Source organism: Castor canadensis, chromosome 6 (assembly GCF_047511655.1).
Source record: "Castor canadensis chromosome 6, mCasCan1.hap1v2, whole genome shotgun sequence".
Lineage (NCBI taxonomy): Eukaryota > Metazoa > Chordata > Mammalia > Rodentia > Castoridae > Castor > Castor canadensis.
Window position 1 is genome coordinate 123,249,453 of NC_133391.1, and position 19,157 is coordinate 123,268,609.

Consider the following 19,157-nt stretch of genomic DNA (forward strand, 5'->3'; position numbering starts at 1 on the left):
AAAAGCTAAACATTACCCAGTTCTTTAACAACAAAAACAGACCACAGCAAGTATTTTCCACATACCTTAGAATTATAATAAACTACAATGTGATATCAATAAAATAAATCGCCTCTATGATTAAAGGTTTTACTGATAATCTCCGCAGGCTGGCAGGATGAAGAGAACACTGTATACTACACGTACCATTTTAATCAACCCTGTCCCACAGCTAAGTCAGACAATTTGAATCTGATAAAGCTTCCTCTACCAGGCAAGAGTGGCTTCTATACAAAGGCATGTGATGTGTCTCTCTTTGCCCCTTCCACATTGAGATGATCACCCACTAAGAACAGTTATTTATCCTTTAAAAGCCAAATCCTGATCAAACTGTGTAACTAAGACAATCACCTATCATATTCAGAGAAAACTAAGTTCACATTAATAATCTGCAGGAAGTACAATTTCTGGTCTTGAGTATCTGAATGGCTACCCAAAATTTTATAAGCAAGGATTTGAACAAATGTTTAAAAAGTCAAAATATCTATTTTTAAACACATCTGGGTACTTAGTATTATTTTCTTCCTGGGATTTGAAATTTACCAAAATATTTATTACCAGATATATTGTAATTCAACCCACATGTTAAGCTGCTCAATAGTCTAGACTCCTATTATAAAACCAACCTGAGTTAAAGGTCATAGAAAAAACCAGAACCATCATGTTAAGATATAGAAATAATGGTAATATTAAATCAGAACTTAAAAACAGAATGAGAAAAAAAATGCCTTTTAAAATACAACTTTGGGAATTTAAAGGCTAAAATATCATGTTTTTCGTTTAGACTTAAGTCTTCCTTTCCACAAATTGCCATTACTATTAAAAAGGGGAAAAAAAAGCCTTAATTATATTTTTTATATTTTTTCAAAATCATTAAAATATTTTTGTTTAGAATTTCTTACTTCAGTGGCCTGTCTCCAAACATAACTCCATTAAAAGCAAGGGCCCTTGGTACAGAATTTTGGTCTGCAAATTCCACAAAAGCAAACCGAGTTGGCTGAGTCTCATCACCTGCCATCCGTACAAACTTCACTTCTCCAACTTGTTTAAAAAATTCAAGTAGTTGATCAGCTGTCGTTGTCTGAGAAAACAAAGTGACACATTAGTAGCATGTTCTTTTTAAGAAATCAGGGAACAGTACTTTATCAACCAATAAGATTTTTAAGAGAAAGTAAGAGGGACTGTTACTTGGTTTCTTCTTAGTTACCTGGGAATTCAAATTTCCAACATAGACTGTTCTCCTAATCTCATCAATTTTGGAAGGATCTACATTTCCCATAAGAGGTGGCTGTGGGATCTCTCCAAGTGTTGCTATGTTGGGGTCCAGTGCTGCTGCCGGTATAGCTCCCAAGCTGCTAAGTGAAACACCAAGCTATATAAAAAATAAATAAATAAATAAGCAAATAAAGCACAAATTATCTATTTGTATCCAAAATTACCATCTCTTATCTTGAGAAGAATGGATCAACTCAACAAACTCAACAAGAATGAAAGTAGAACAAGGACTCCTAACTTTAAACCATGGAAATTTCTGAACTGAGAGTTCAGTCACATTAGTTTTGAGCATAACTGAAAGATAATATATTTCTTAAATGTTTGAGTATTTTAACAACTTTTAAACTCAGCATTAGTAATGAACAATTTATTCTCATTATTCAAGGTTGTTCTATTTTCTATAAGTAAGTTTCCATAAATGTTATTATTGGATACTGAACATTACTCCTAGGAAAAACAGTAAGGTTAAGTTTCTGGAAGCCTCTGGTCACAGCATGTTCATAAAGCAATAATTACACATAACAGTCTTATGTGCACTTCTATTTGAAGGCCCTTTAATTAATATGTTGTTCATTAATACTGAACTGACTCAGCAACAAGACAGACTAGCTACACTTTCTTTAGAAAAGCTAAGAGGCCTATTTAAACAGCAAATAACCAGCAAAAAGTACAAAAATTCAAAAATGTATCTTACCCCTGCTTAAAACCCTTCAGGGGCCATTAATTACCCTAAAAATAACATTCAAATGCCTCTCCATGATCTAAAAAGCTCTGCTTAATAGAAAAATATTTTTGCCATGTGTGCACCTTGTTACACTTTCTCAATCTCAGATAAATGCTTGTGAGATACTCTTCTTCATTACCAAGGCTACAGATCATCTCGCATTTTTAAATGGATTTGTCCTCATGAACTGGCAAGTTACATAGAGTCTCCAATTCTCTGCTATCTATTGCATTTTAGCAACCAACTTTTTAATGAATAATGTATTTGAGTCCTTTAAGTGAATCCCCAATTACTTTTCTAGTAATTCCAAAAGGTAGCTCAATTCAGTAATAACATGGGAGGGGAAGGAGAACTTAAAAGATTCTAAATCTCCTCCACTAAAAAAAATTAACAGGCCCAAAGTAGAAATAATTTTCTAAGCTCTTTATTCATCTAATCACACAGTTCCATGTTCACCCTTTCTTAAGAGGGCTTATAGTACTTACTGTAGTCAAGGGATTTGGGGTTGGTATGGGAAGCAATCCTGCACCAGGCATCAGACTTGTCATGGTTGGAGCAGGAGCCAATAAAGAGAGAGCTTTGGATTCCTCAGGAATTTTACCTGCAGAGGCAAGTTCCAAACATTATGGAAAGCAGAAACACCACACCAACTTTACACTATGATTTTACAATTACCCTTGCACTTAAAAAAATAATAATAATAAATGAATCTATCTATCAGATCCGTATAAAGAAATAAATAAGAACTTAAGTCTTTCCTTTTATCCTGCTCTACTAGGAAAAATAAAAGTGAGCAAAACTTCAAAGACTAACAATCTCATTAATGGAATATTATTTTAAAAATTGAATAATGTAGACAATTATTTAACACTTTGAGCTATGGGTCACCTGTACTGGAAACTTAATGTTCATGAACCAAACGATATCAAGCATGGACGCTTTCCCAGGACGGTGTTTTCGCGGTGATCGAAAGTTGTGTTACACATGACAACCGTTCGTGTTGGCTGCATCACTAATAGCACACAGAACATCAGATACAGAAAAGAAGAACATTTTTTAAAGTTTAATCCCCAGAAATGGCAAATAACCAAATTAGTCAAAAAAAAGAAAAAGAAAAAACAAATATGTGCGAATTGTAATTTGTTCCTTAATGAGTGTCTCTATCCTACACTAAAACTATCTACTTGTGATGCAAACAATTTTGATAACCCTCCAAAAGATTCCATTCAATTTCAAATAAACAGAAGAAAATAAAAACCTACTTCATGTAATTAGCTTCAATTTAAAGGGAAGCCTACATGCATGTATTTAATAAGGCCTCTCACCAACAACATCACTGATGCCTAAAAAAATCCAGTTCCAAAGAAATATGCCTTGGGAAACTGCTAAAAAGGTGTGAGAATAACGAACAACAACAAAAAAGCTTGCTAGTCTCAGGAAACTTCTTAAAATATTAACTGTTACAATCAAGTTATGTATACTTATCTGAAAAGGAGTGGTTAAATGTCTGGCTTATAAACATTTTCAATGCCTAATAACAAGAGTAACACTAAAATAATCTTAGAAACAAAGAAATAAATGCCTATAGCCTAAAAATTGAAAAATTTACTCTGAAATATGTTCATAATTTGCCACATTTAATTGCTGAATTGTAATAAATCTTGATAGAAACAGAAACTTTCATGCTTTATCATCTCACCAAAAAAAAAAATACATTTCTTAAACAACTAACTAGAACCACTTGTTCTCATTATGAACTCATCCTCATCAAAAGTGTTTTTAACTAGTGAACAAAAACCAAACTGAGCTGAAATAGGCGTAGTAAATTCTCAAAAGCACAATGCCTGGTTTCAGAGGGACAGAGATAAAGCTCTAAACAATATTATGAATTCAAGATGGAATTTAAAACTTGCTTTAAATAATGGTTATAGCTTATTGAATCAAGTAAAATTTACATTTTAGCAGCTTTAGCAAATGCCTATTTTCTAACTTTGCAGCACTGTTCATATTTACTTCTTAAACTAATTTTTTAAAGAAGTTATTACTTCAATGTAAAGTATGGAGAAAAGATTATTTCTTAACATGCATTTAAAAAAAGGTAGGTAGGTCTTACTGAAGATATGAAATAACAACCTATTTTACATGTATTAGTAACTATTACCACATGTACCTGTATAACCACACATATACTAAGACTGTCCATGTAGATATCACATTCATTTTATCTGATATAAACAGATATAAACCCTTTTAAAAGGGTTGTAAAACTAGAACACCCTTGATAAATCAATTCGGATCATGAATTGCAAACCCTATTCTTTGCTACCCTAATTTTTGCATCCCCCAAAACAAGCATTCCAATCTAGTAGAGTGTGTGCCAAATTTACTATGACTTGTTAATTAATAAACCAAACTATCCATAAAGACACTGGAGAGAGGCTACACAAACAAAAAAGGATACTCAACAAGATTACTTAAGTATTACAAAGTCTCACTCTGGCTTAAATAAAATACCAGTATGTTGTCAGACTTACTGTCTTTCATGATAGCAATAAACCTGTAATTTTAACTGTGTGCTCAGTAATACTTTTGTCTTATTCTTTGAGAAGTACTTTAAGAAAAAAATTTCATTATTTAATTTTCAAAATAAAATTCTATCAAATTTACCCTCTAAACACTACCGTAAAATATAGAAGTGTACATTCTTCAAGGAAAACATCTCCTTTCAAATTATTAATAGAAGTCCTAACCTCAGAAGCTATTTAAAAGCTGGGAACCTCTGAAGAATTTTCAACAAAAAATTCAAGCAAACAGAAAAACACACCTCAAATAAATAATCAAGTTTCTCAAATATCCATTCCCCACATAGACAACGAAAGGTCTTGATAAAACAAGGAAGTTATAAAATGAATAACCACCATAAAAGTGAAAAACCTTTCCCCTACCTCCAGATTACTGTAAGAAATTTACTTATTTTCCTTGATTATTTTGTATGCCTAGAGTTCTAGGACGGATGAAAATTAGAAGCTATCAATTATTTTTTATGACAGATGTAGACTTGAGAAAAACTACAAAAATGCTGCACTGAATAGAAAATGTTCCTAAGGTTCTTCTAAGTGTTGTAATGTTTCCAGAACAAAATGTACCTGATCAATCTATAAACACCAATTAGGACTCACTGGGCTTCACAACACTATACTTACTCTAACTTTCTGCATGAGAATTTATTTTATCTTAATGTTGAGCTCTGTTAATCATCTCCCAATATAATTCGCAACACGCTATGAACTCTTAATGGAATACCATTTACAAAGAACTGGAAAACCAGCTCACAAGTTAAAAGTGAAAGAGATTTAACAAAACAAAACAAAAACAAAAAAAGGGACAAAATAAAGAAAAAAAGAAATGAAATTAAAGTAAAACAATAAAAAAAAACAGAGACAGGGCGTCCATCTTCTGCGGTTCAGACTCCGATCTCATTTCCCCAATGAAGGTTTCACTTGACGGCAGGTTTAGTGGCATGGCAAACAATGCCTAACTCAGGCAAGTGTAACAGGTCTGCCTTGGCCAGTCTAGTCATCTAATAATGCACAAATATCACATAGAGAAAACATACAAAACCAAATTAATAGTCAAAATCCATCTACCAGAAAATGTGGACATAAAGTTATGACTGATGATTAGGCTGACACCCTTGTTATGTTTGACCTTATCTTTTCTACGTGTTAACATTTATAAAAAGAAATCTGAAATGCACGCAACAACAAAAAGAGGTCATATTTAGACACATATAATGAAAGTAATTTTATTTAGAAATGGCATGTTTTATTAACAATAGCTATCACTTAACAGATATGAACCTGTTACACAGCAAACCTTACTTTGATAGCTCAGGTTAACTCTCTGAACTAAAACTCAGCAAACTGAAAGAAACTCAAGAAACTTTTCACGTTTTCTATGGTTTTCCTCATCTATGTCATGATGCTGTTTCTATTATGTGGAGAGAATGTCGTCAGTGAAGTGCAGACTGCTCACAGCACACAGTGCACCTCTCCCTTACAGAGCTTCCTCCTCTGCACACTTCTTGTGCTTATTTCAAACTCACTCTGCAATCTAATTTAATACAATACTTTATTTCTTTGCTGGCAGTGCATAGTCAGACTTTTAACAGCTGTGAAATCTTCAGGTTCCACAAATTCATGTCAGTTGTATTTAAATATAACTAATGAAAATGTGTATTAAAAGTGTTGTTTTAATGCCAGTTATGTTATAGGTTAGTGCTCTGACATACTGACTTATAACTAAACTGCAATAAAAGTATGTTTAAATTTGCATGCCCAAAAATAGTAAAATTTTGTCTTAAAATGGCAGTATTAAAAATATTTTAAAACCTGTAACAAATGTGTTATTCATCTCTGTTATGGATGTGTTACTCATCTTTGTCAAGTTAAACAGTAAAAGGGACTGCTACAGGCCCATAACCTTGAACATTTACAACCAATCAGTCAGGGCTTTTCTAATATATAAAATATTCTATGGGAATATAGAAATGTTCCAACAATGATATAAAATTCCTCCTTCTCATCCAGTAATGACCTAACATAATAAAAGATCCTGTGTTCTTGGTAGAATAACTTTCTAATCCAGTTTTATAAACCTACTTGGTATCTTTTTTCCTATGCAGTTTCTTGGCATGAAATTTCAGTACACAGGATGTAGAAATAAACACTAGCCCCTTTCCCACCTCATTCTCCTATTTTGAGCTGACTGTGCCCTTACAGAATATCAGATAAGGATGTATTTAGCAAATAATTAACTTTGGCCCATTTTATTTTTCCTGCTCACTCTAATCCCCAAACATGGGAGAGACACTTATAAACTCATCTGAAAAAATCCATAATGTCCTATTCTGGGACTTCAAAATTACCAGCTTAGTACTCACTGTATTTGACTTTAATGTTCTTGACATCCCAGAATAGGCATTCTGAAATAAGCAAAAACCCCTGAAAGTGCAGCAAACTGCTTATTAAGTAAGATATACTAAGTTATTTTAATATTAACCTGGTAACTATAAGTTATATGTTATTCAAACATGTATCATATGCTATTAAAAATTACTTATAAAAGACCATTAAATTGTTTCTGGTAAACTTTTATGTTGTAAAATAGTTACCACCATCCAGTAGAAAATATCTATTTGTAAGGACATTTCAATTTGTAATAATCCAATTCCATGTATACATGCCAGTCAGTGCTCTAAATAAAAGTTAATTATACACCATAGTTCAGCAAGTCTATTACATGTGAGTGGTTCTGTAAAAAGAAGTTACTAAAAAATATTAACAGTAATTAGATCTTGAAGCAGTTTAAGACATAAAATTTAAGAAGTAACTATAAGCTTTTGGTCCTACTCCTATCTCTGACAACTGTCTCCTTTATGCAGGCTTATAAAAAAGCTGCTTTCCATGATTTTTTTTTTTTTTTTTTGCAATTACCAAAAAAGAAAAACAAAACAAAAAAAAAAACACTGAAAATAAAACAATGGTTTCACGGTAACCATTGAGGTAAATTACCTTCAAATTTAAGGATACTCAGTACAAATTACAAATATTTTTCTAATGAATGAGTATCACCTAACCACAATTTGGCAAAATGTGTACACTGCTCTAATTTATACTATTATTAATACTGTACACATGGGTAAATGCTTATTTATATTTAAAATACTTTTCCATACCAACTTAAGTATCTTTTCAATTTCAGAAAGCTCTGTTTACAATCTGCAAACTGACTACAGAAAGCCAAAGCAAAGGAGAATCCAAATACTATATGAATCTTCTAAATGTTAAGTTGTAAAATGTCAAGCATATGCAAGTAATAAACTACTTTAATATCATTGTTTTAGGTAAAAATTTTCTCCTCCATACACCTTTTCTTGCTTACACACTCTCTCTCTCTCTCTCTCTCTCTCTCTCTCTCTCTCAGCCACCAGAGAACTATCTACTTGTCAATTTCTAAGAAAGCCATAAGCTGTACTAACAGACAGGACAGAGATTTTAAAATAGGTAAAAAAACATGTGAGATACCAACCTTCTGCACAAGGAACAACTATCAGAGCTCTGTCAATAAAAACCGTGTTAGTTAGATGCTGGGCCACACCAACACTTGATGGGTCACGAAACTTAATATAACATACTTTGGAGGAAAAAGCAAGAGGTGTATTGCTGCAAGATAAAAAGAAAAATAATTGGATTAATAACATTTGCTTACATTTGTCATTGTCATTTAAAATTTCTTTCTTACAGCTTTACAAAATCTTGACTGACCAAGACTTAGGAAATTTTTGTTGCGTAATGTCACTAAAACATGAAATAACACACTTGTTCTATGGTGATTTGTCTGACAAGACAGAAAGCAACCTATGTAGGCCTATGCTCTTTTTTGGGAGTATGGTGGGGGAGTGTACAGAGGGAGGGTTTGGGACAGGGTCTCACTATACATCCCAGACTGGACTTAAACTTAATTAGGCTGATCTTGAACTCATGATCCTCCTGCCTCAGTATCCGAAGTGCTGGAATTACAGGTGTATGCCACTGCATCCACCTAGACCTATAGTCTTTTCTTCTTTAATTATCATATATATTAGTTGTACAGGGGGGTTTCACTATGATATTTACATATATATGCTTAAAATATAACTTAATTAGATTCACCCCTTCCATCAGTCTCCCTTTATTCCCCCTCCTCCCTTCTTGGAACAATTTCAACAAGTGTCACTGTTCAATTTTCATACACTTACACAAAGTGGTCTATAGTCTTAATATGTAAAACCTGAAAATCAGTCTCCAATCTGAGGGAAATATGAAGACAGCTGATATAATACAAATATGTTGAACCAGTGTGTCATAAATTGTCAAAAATACCTTTATGGGCTGGAGTGGCTCAAATGGTAGAGTGCCTGACTAGTAAGTATAAGGTCATGAGTTCAAACCCCATACAGCCAAAAAACTTTATAAAAGCTCCAATCCTCAAGACTTCATATTCTGTAGCCATTCTAACTCTTCCTAAATGTGATTCTTCAGCACGTCAATCATTAAAAACAGTGCTAGTGATGTAGCTCAGTGGGAGTGTGCAAGGCTCTGGATTCAACCCCAGCAATGTGGAAAAAAAGAAAAAGCCCCGCCCCCACACACTAAAAACTTCATAGTAGTCTTAGAAACAATCAGATAACATGGAATTAAATTAAGGCCTTTGTGTATAACAGATGGTTTCAGGCTAGACAGCAATGTGATTTTCTAGACAAAGGATTTTTACAAACAAAATTTTATAGATTTTATTGTACAAAATAGTGGAGACTCTAGTCCACTCGAATGAATTAAATCTAGACTGACCTATGGCAAAAAGGAACCAGACACAGCACAAAGGAGCTTTTCCATAATAGAAATCTATTATTAGATTCCAAATCCTAAGCAATCATTTTGTCAACCTATCTTTACTATTTTTCATTAAAAGTCTGTAAAATTATCTTTAGCAGGAAAAAAGACCTGAACAAATATATACTACCATACCTAATCTACAAAACATATGTACATACCTACTCTACAACAGATATGTACAGATATTTCCATAACTACAAAGGAAAGATCATTTGAAAAACATCTTGTACAGTAGCAGTAACTAAATATTTTGGTTTACAAAACACGTCTAGGAAGTGATCACAATCTCAGAACTAGTAAATGGCAAATTTAGGATTTAAAGTCTAATCATCTAATACCAAATCTCATGCAACCTTAATCATTCCACTAATCTAGTTATTAAGACCACTGCAGCTAAGTGATAAAGTACAAACCTGCGTGCACAAGGCCCTCGGTTCAATCCCCAGCATACTCCCCCCACCACTTTTGTTACTATTTAATTACTAATTCCACAAACATAATTTTTAAAATTAAAATTATTTTCATTATCCTTTACATATAAACAAATCATTATTTTAAAAATGTAGTAGTACCACATTAATGTAGTTATAACCACATTAATAACGGTTAAATTTATAGTTCTATCAGCCAAAAACAGTGATAAAATGTATTTGCATATATATTTTTTCAGAGGGTGTTTTGGTGGTACTAAGGATTGAACCATTTGAGCTGCATCCAGTCCTTTTGTTTTTATTTTGTTTGCTAACTTTGCCCTCCACCTCCTAAGTAACTGAGATTACAGGCATGTACCACCACATCCATCTTAATATAATTAGTAAAGCTAACTAAAGTTGTAAAACACAACACTGCCTCTTTCCTAATCAACTCTATTTGCTTCCTCTGCCTAAAGGTAATCCGATTTACAATTCATAGGCAGCCCACACCAAAAATTCCCTCTTCTCCAACATCTAAGTCAAAGCATTCCATGTACTGTCATAGAAGTACATATATCATATTCAGATTTAACCCACCACTTTTATATTACCAAATCTCCAATTTAAGCCTGTCCAGAGCTATAGACTCCCAGATCCAAGAGCCTGCTGAATATTACACTTTGATTCACCCCTAACTCATTAAGATTAAAATGTGTTCACCATTCTCCTTCCTTCCAAATTCTACCTTTTGTTCTATACTTCATATTTGAATTAAAGATACCATATTTCTCTAGTCTGAAACATGGGAATTTCTAGCGTGACAGTCATTAGTGCTGTTCACCAAACTAAATCCAAAGTTCCTTCTGAGTACATGGTAAGATTTTTCCATTTTTCTATTCCTTGAACTTAGGTATGGCCATGTAAATTGCTTCCATCAATTAAATTACAAACAGAACACGTGTCTGTTACACTGTGAAAGCTGTAAGAGCCATTGCTTGGCTCTTTTGCTCTGCCACAGCAAGCAGTAACGTTCAGGAGATGGATGGCTGTTTTATCAGCTTCATTCCAGAGTGCCCAATGAGTAAAGTTCCCACCCCCACCAATTTAGTCCAAAAATAATGTTGTGTCAAACTGAAATTAGGGTTGTTACTAAAACCCTGCCAATCCTGACACCTCATCCTTGAGCTTTTCATCTTCCTCATCCAACTGGTCAATAAACCTTGCTGAAACGATCTCCCAAATATGTCACATTAACTCTATCACTATTCTCATTATTAATGCCTTAATTCAAGCAGAGGTATTTCTCAGCTAGATTACAATAGCATCAAATCAACCATGCTTCATTCAGTTTCAACCCCTATTGTCTTCCACAAAAGCTGCCAGAATAACCTTTAAACCCTAACTTGCATCATGTCACTCCACAGATTAAAATGTCAAGACACTCTTCTGTCTTTGCTTCATCTAAATACACCCCAAACTCCTGACATACAATTAATTAAGTTCCAGGAACACATCCTGAATGTCTAAATCTTTGTACACGTTGTTCCAACAGAGAATTAGATGTCCTCTCTAACTCCTTTTTTTAAGTGGAAATTTCACATTTCTTTAAGGCTCAAATTTTAATTCTTCTGGTAAACCATCCTAAAATACCATCATGATCAGGTATCCCTCCTACCTGTGCTGCCACAACATTCTATATACATTCAGCACAGGCACTGTCACAATTTCTGTATGTGAAACCCTCAACATATCCTACAGACTTCTCTAGCCACAAATGATAAGCCACCTGTCACAAGGGCCTATTTCACTGGCTGACCAGCAACCTATAATTTGGGTAGTCAAGCTTGATCAAATGAGCTTGAAACAATCACTATCTTTCTGCTGGGCTGCAAAGTAGCTTACACCAGATGAAGAGAGAGTATGGAAACACGGCAAGTACACAAAAACAAACAGCTGACAATAAATCCTCTGGAAAGAAAAGTAGAGAGTCACCTTGATTGCTGATACCTTCCTGGTTCCCAGTCCCAGTTCCCATGAGGCCTGGCTGTTCTATAGTCATTATAGTTCTTTATTCTTCAATTTATCAAATAACTTTTTAATAAACAATGTCTCTTCTTACGATCGAGGTCTTACTGACCTTCACAAAGAAACGGCAAAAAAAAAAAAAAATCTATGATTACAATGACCTACTGAACACCCTAACAATTGCAACAGGAATACTCTTAGTCCTGAAACCTTCAGGTGCCTGACAAGCCAGTTCCTAAACTGACAGATCCTTTTGTGAAAGAATACAACCTAAATAACCACTACTGAAAATTTAAAATACATTCCCAAATATGGCCAGTTAAAACCCATTTAATCTGAAATTGAAATATCCACCAGAATAGGAAATCTGAGCCTGATTTGTACATCAAATACATGAGAACCTGTGCCATCAAGATCTGAGAACCCCAAGATCTGGTTTTAAAATGTTGGTCTTTAAAATGACAAAAATGATGATGACAACAGAACATGAAAGTAAAAAAAGGGAACTGTCTCAAGGGAGTCAATAGGGGGGAGAGAGAGAGAGAAAAAAAGGAGAAGATGCTGCAGGGGTAAAGAGACTGAAGTCATTACATATACATATAGATAGACAGACAGACAGCATAATCAAACCACCAGTTTGTAAAGGGAGGAGGAGAGAGGGGTAAAGGGAATATAAAGGGGGTGAACTTGTTCCAAAAACCCTGTACACATGTATGGAATTACCACAATGAACTCCCTTGTACTATTAATGCATGCCAATAAAAAACTGAAAAATAATTTTAAGTATTAGTCTATTCTGAACAGTATTATCACAGAGCATGGATGCACAGTATGGTTACCATGCAGCTTTAAGCAATTTTTTTTGTGGTGCTGGGGATGGAACCTAGGGCTCTGTGCATGCTAGGCAAGCTAAGCTACATCCCCTCCCCCCCCAGCCATTAAGCAATTTTCTTAAATCTTTGTTTCTAATTACCTTTCCTGAAAAGGAAGCCCAATTCACATTTGTTTTATAAAAATTCTAAACATTTGGGCTGGTGGAGTGGCTCAAGTGGTAGAGCATCTGGCTAGCAAGCTTGAAGCCCTGAGTTCAAACCCCAGTACCACAAAAAAAAAAAAAATCATTTGAGCTTTTCATGAAAGGTAGTAACTTTATATTTTGAGCATAATAGGCTAAAATGTATGATACAGTGGCAAGCCTCCATATACATTAATATCTCCATAACAAATGTATATTCATTTTAGTATGTTTTCAAATCTTGTACTTAGATGTTTCTCTCTAACATATATAAACTATCCAATAGGTTTATTTTTGAAATCCTTTACTTATTTATTTTTAGTGTCAGGCACTGTACCATTATCACACCTCTAACTCCTAGATTTACTTTTCTTAACAAGATTATCATTTTAAAATGTAATTTTGACATAGTCTGTTTTGTTTTTTGAGTCAGAGTCTTACTATGTAGCATCTATAGTTTCTATGTAGGGTTCATGTTACTTTGGACAACACAATTCCTCCTGTAAGACTTTCTTGGGAATTGCTGACTCTGAATGCCAGAATGCCAACAGGCCCACCAAACCCTGTTGACAATCAAAACACACATCTCCCAAATAGATCTGCCTGTAAACCATTCACCTGTATTTTTTTTTGCGGGGGAGGGGGAGGGAGGAGGGACTGGAGTTTGAACTCAGAGCTTTGTGCTTGGCAAAGCTAGCACTGTACAGCTTGAGCCAAAGCTCCAGCCCATTTGGTTCTGTTCATTTTGGAGATGGGGGTCTCACGAACTTGGCTGGCCTTGAACCACAATCCTCCTGATCAAGACCAGCCCAAGCAAATAGTTCTCAAGGCCCTGTCTTCAAATAATCACAGCAAAATGGACTAGAGGTATAGTTCAAGCAGTAGTGAGGCTACTTTGCAAATTCGTAAAGCCCTGAGTTCAAATTCCAGTCCCAGTCTCCCCAAAAAGGCAACCAAAATATTTAATGATAGAATTTCAAAAAATGTAACATATTAGTCTTAAATATTACTATAAATAAACCAAAGCAATACGAAAAATGCTTACTACAGGCCAAGTGAACCATAGTGTAATCCTTTGGCTACACTATAATAAATACTGGAGGAAATACATGCAAAAAGCAGGAACTGTGCTACTGTTGGTAGCACCACAGATAGTGTTTTTCTGGATTTTCAGTAAAACGGCTGTTATAATTTGGACATGAAGTATCCCACAAAAAGGCTCATCTATCCAAGGCTTGGCCCCAGCATTACTGAGGTAGATCATGATGGTGCTAACTTCATCAATAAATTAATCCATCTACCAGTTCACAACTAAATGGGCCATTGGAAGGTAGAACCTGGCTAGAGGAAGTAGGTCACTAAGAGGTGTCTTTGAAGACTGCATCTTGTCCTGGCCCTAGCATCTCTCTCTACTTCCTGACTGCCATGAGGTGAGCAGCTTTCCTCCTGCCCTTCTGCCATGTTTCTGCCTTGGCACAGACCAAAGCAATGGAGCCAGCCAACCACAGGGTAAAAACTGGGAATCCTTGAGTCAAATAAATCTTTCCTCCCTTAAAATGTTTCTCTCAGATCCTTCGCCACAGTGACAAAAAGTGACTAACACAGTGGCTATATTAATTATATCAATTTAGCTAAATAAACATAAAAAGTTTTTGAAAGATTTTTGCCTTTCATTCTTATAACTTTGAAGACCAGGTAAGTAGGAAAGCCAGCAGAAAAAAAACAAAAAACAAAAATTAGAAATGAGAACAGAATCACCCCTTGGGGATTAGTCACTTGCAGGAGGGCAGAGGAGAGCTGAGCGCTGATTACACAGGTGTGTCTACTTTGTAGCAATTCACTCAACTGTATGCTCTTATCTGTTCACTTTCCTGTATGTGCATTATATCTAAATGAAATGTTTACTGAAGAAACAAAAACTTCGTATTTGTATAGAAAGATTTTCATAAACTATGAGATTCACTTATTATGCAAAAAGTTAAAGTAGTAATTCTGTATACTTAATTACCTGGCAACACAAAGAATGACAATAAGAATTCTTAACATTTATAATAAATGTTTACATGAACTGCTAATGTCCAAAAATTAAAATGAAACTGAATTACTACTTATTGCCAAAAGAATTAAGTTTAAAATCTGGTTTTCATATTAGCAACAGAAATGATTGTGGGAACTGAGCCCAGGGCTTGACAAATGCTATATAAGTTACCTAGCCCTGGGCTACAGTCCCATAAAACTGTAGTGAGAAACTATTTTCACATTCTACCAAAACATGTTTCCAATTTTAAAGCAAATCAATTTCTGCTCAGCTTCCAAAGATTAAACATGAAACACTGTTTATATGACACTCAAAACAACTATTTATACCTTTGATACAAACACTACTACTGCATTTTTATCCATTTCAGCCCCAAAAGTGCAAACATGTCTTTAAGGACCAGGTAATGATGACTTCATTATGGAGAAGAAAGCCTGTTAACAAAGCACCTCAACACCACTGCAAAACAAGAGGGACTGAGTATGTACTTATGGAAAAACTACCTCAAGATTTGACTGCTTATGTGTGTTGTATTTATGCTTAAATTTTACCACATGTATTAAGTTTGTGACACACTAGCTCCATTTTAATGCACCATGTTTGAGCAAACACCTTTTTATTCTCTTTGACTTTTAAGCTCCAAGTAATGACTTTTTAGTAGGAAGGAAATCAGATTTCTTCAAGGCTAGCTCTGAAGATAGAGGGTGTAGCTTCTCCAAACTCTGCCTTTCAAGTAGTATCATTTAATTAAAAAATAACCAGTTACCAAGTGTCAGTTAATAACTGGCAGTGTATTACCACCCAAACTAAGTTTCAACCATACAAATGGTATTATGATGGCAACGAAGAATGTTCTGTGGGCAAGTGTGCCATACAGCTGTAATTCAAATACTCCAGTCCTTAGGGGTAATATTCCAAGTTGGAGGTCAGTCAGAGCTCCATAGAGATTCTAAGGCCGGTCTAGCCTACATAGTGAGACCCTGTCTGAAAAAACTAAAATAAATAAATAAATAAAAAACTCTGTGATATATTTCTTCTGAGACACCCTACTACCAAAAGGATAATTTACAAGGATTCATATACAGAGTATTTTACTGACTGGTTCCAATTTTTCCAGGACACAGCACTCACCCTAACACTTTTCAATTATTAAGAAATGATGTGTACTTAAATTAGGAAATGACTGAAAGCATCTTCAAAAGTTAAATAAACCAGGAGCCTGTGGCTCAGGCATATAATCCTAGCTACTCAGAAGGCAGAGATCAGGAGGATGGTGGTTCAAAGCCACCCCTGGGACAAATAGTTTGCCAGATCCTATCTCAAAATACCCAACACAAAACAGAGCTAGCGGAGTGGCTCAAGTGGTAAGAGTGCCTGCCTAGAAAGCATGAAGCCCTGAGTTCATACCTCAACACCGCCCCCCCCCCCCAAAAAAAGGCTAAAGAAGCCTATCCTCTCAGCTACTTGAGAGGCTGAGATCCACAGGCTTGCTGTTCCAGGCCAGCCCTGGCAAATAGTTCCCATGACTCCCATCTCCAAACTAACGGGACCAAAATGGACTGGAAGTGTGATTCAAGCAGTAGCACTTGCCTAGCAAGAAGGAATCCGCCAGGAGTTCAAATCCTAGTATGTTCAAACCCTACTACTTGAATCTTATCGTGAAAAAACCACCTCTGTAATCTCAGATATGGGTTATTCTTTAAGACAAAATTAACCACAACACAAATGCCAACGTCATGAGAGTTTTTTTTTTTTTAAGTTGAGGGTGAAGGGCCCTGTTGTAGATTAAAGGAAATAACAAAAATCATGGGTGGTCTCTGATGATACACTGTATTTAAAGAGAGAGAAAGGCATTGTTAGAACAATTGGGGAAATTCTAATAATCCACTGTAGCAGAAAATGAATGCATCTGAAGGGAGCAATGATGGGTGTTCAATGTATTACTTCAACTTTTCTGGATGTTCAATATATTATTACAACTTTTCTGTATACATAAAAATATCGCAAAACTAAAAGGATTTGAAAAACTTAAAATTTTGAAAACTAAATACATAACTCTTATCAATATACAGTAATACTGCCATCTATTTACAGACAGTAAATAAAAATAGGTGTATAGAGATGCATCAATATGAAATAACTCAAATAAGTAAACTGCAAATTTTTAAAGGAAAAAAACCCTGGGCAATTACCGGAGAAAATGAACAAAATACTGTGCATCTTACTAATCTAAGAGCTACCTTTAAAAAAACGTTTATGAGTGCAAGAATGTGAAGAGCTCGAAACCTCTTAGAAGTTTTCCGATTAGATAATACCGAGTAAGGGAAATTTACCATTGCAAAATGCACGACTTGGGAGCTGGCCGCGACCTGTGAATGCCAGTTAAGACGGGTGCAGGGGCGATTCCGCAGCACCATATCTACACACTCCTCTGAAAGGTTTGGGTCACTGTGACCTTCTGGGTGTTCCCAGGGGCGAGCTGACGCGATCGGTAAGAACGAGGATGGGCTCGGCGCACCAAAACGATGCTAGATTTCGGACGCCGCCCGGAGAACACCGGCCGCAGCTCCATCTTGTCCCCAGTCGCAGGCTCTCCCGTGGTCACCAACAGTGACATTAAGGCTCGGGACTGGGCAGTGGCCGGGGCGCATTCTCTGCAATTTTTACAGCGCAGAAACGCTGCCAGGCGTTTGCCATGAGGACTATTCCGGGGCCCACCTGCGGCCATCTTAAGTTCGGAAGGCACCCAATGCGAACCCCGGGCGGCGACCACAGCCCCCGCAGGCACGGGAAAGGAAGCCACTCTAAGTCCTTTGTAAGGACTCGGTGCAGAGACTAATCCCCAAAACCTGAACAAGGCGGGCGGAGCCGCGAGGCCTAGTACCCTAATCAAACATGAGCTCCGAGGGAAAGCCTGCAGGGTCACGTGACCGGCCGCGCGCCCGCCCCGCGCTGCCCCGCGCCTCGGTGCCCCAGGTCTCTATGGCGCCCGCGCCCCTCCCCCAGGCCAGCTCCAGCACTTACTCTGGGGGGTAGAGCCGCAGCTCCTCGATTTCTCCTAGGAAGGAAAAAAGCGTCCGCATTTGCTCGCTGGTCACCGCCGACGAGAGATTCGTCACCTGAATTACCGCCGTGGGGATAAGGCCGAAGCCTAATCCCAAACCGAAGCCGCCGCCACTGTTCATCCCGATCCCGCCGCCGCTGCCTTCCCGCTCCCCAACGTCTACGACGCGTCAGCGGCCAAACCGGGAAAGCAGAGGACGCGCGGCCGCGAGCGCGCTCCCGCCGGCGGATTCTCGGCGCCGGGCAGGTCTAGCCGCCCCTTTCACATCTCCCCTGCTCCTGGGCTGCGCGCGCCTGCCGGAAGCGTCGCCCTGGCAACGCGGCGGTCCCGCGCGACCTGCGGCCTAGGTTCCTGTACGCCGCGGGGCTGTCTCTCCCGCGCCTCTTCTCCCAGCCAAGACTTTAATTGGCCTCGCAGGGAATTTGTTGCCTAAAACTGGAAGAAGTTCTCGTGTTCCTGTCAACGCGGGAAACCCAGGTCCAGCTCGGCGATCAAGCGGCCTGGCCTGGAGATGCGGGGCTATGAAGGAGGCATGGCGCCCGGCATCCGAGAGACACTTGACCAAACTGTCGCGCGTCTTATTAAATACAGGCGGCAAGAGAAGTAATTGTGAAAAACCTTGGACTTTTTTTCACAATACCTGGAGGTTCCCGGAGAATTACGGCAAGAGGCAGTGAATTCAAGGTTCTGTGGTGGTTGCCTTCGGTAGGTATTAGTATTTAGAGTGTCATGTATCAAACACTGTTAGACACTGGCACATAAAAGTAATAGACGGCCCACGTAGAATTTGCAGCTTACTAAGTATAGGAGACAAAATGTCCCAAAATGTGTCTGGAGACCCTCGTGGTGAATCTGCAGGATCCAGATGATTTTCATGGTAATCCTAACGCTGTTGACCTTTTTCACTTTGTTCACATTACCATTGATGGTCTAAAAGCGATGGCAGATTAAACTGTTAACACCTTACAAGAAGCTAAGGCAGTTTCCCCAAACTTTACTAGTGGTCCACCCTCAACACACTAAATTTAGGGGTTTAATGATTAGCCTGGAGCCAGTGGCTCACCCTATAATCCCAGCTGCTCAGAAGACAGAGATCAGGAGGATCGGGGGTTTGAAGCCAGCCGGGGC

General features: G+C 37.0%; 1 protein-coding gene across 4 annotated transcripts in view; it reads right to left on the minus strand.

Annotated features, from left to right (window-relative positions):
• The window catches only part of Srek1 (splicing regulatory glutamic acid and lysine rich protein 1), a 47,172-nt gene extending 28,876 nt beyond the window's left edge, over positions 1-18,296 (minus strand). Inside the window, exons 1-6 of one of the 4 annotated variants that reach the window (XM_074077383.1) lie at positions 17,299-17,888; positions 8,129-8,262; positions 2,927-3,050; positions 2,524-2,639; positions 1,247-1,411; positions 942-1,120 (exon numbers count right to left, since the gene is read on the minus strand). In XM_074077383.1, coding sequence (XP_073933484.1) covers positions 942-1,120; positions 1,247-1,411; positions 2,524-2,586 — 407 coding nt within the window. In that variant the 5' untranslated portion in view covers positions 2,587-2,639; positions 2,927-3,050; positions 8,129-8,262; positions 17,299-17,888. Of the gene's footprint in view, positions 1-941; positions 1,121-1,246; positions 1,412-2,523; positions 2,640-2,926; positions 8,263-17,298; positions 17,889-17,989 lie in introns of those variants that run through there. The other 3 variants (XM_074077382.1, XM_074077380.1, XM_074077381.1) reach the window with 3 other exon arrangements.
• Between the last annotated feature and the right edge of the window lie 861 nt (positions 18,297-19,157).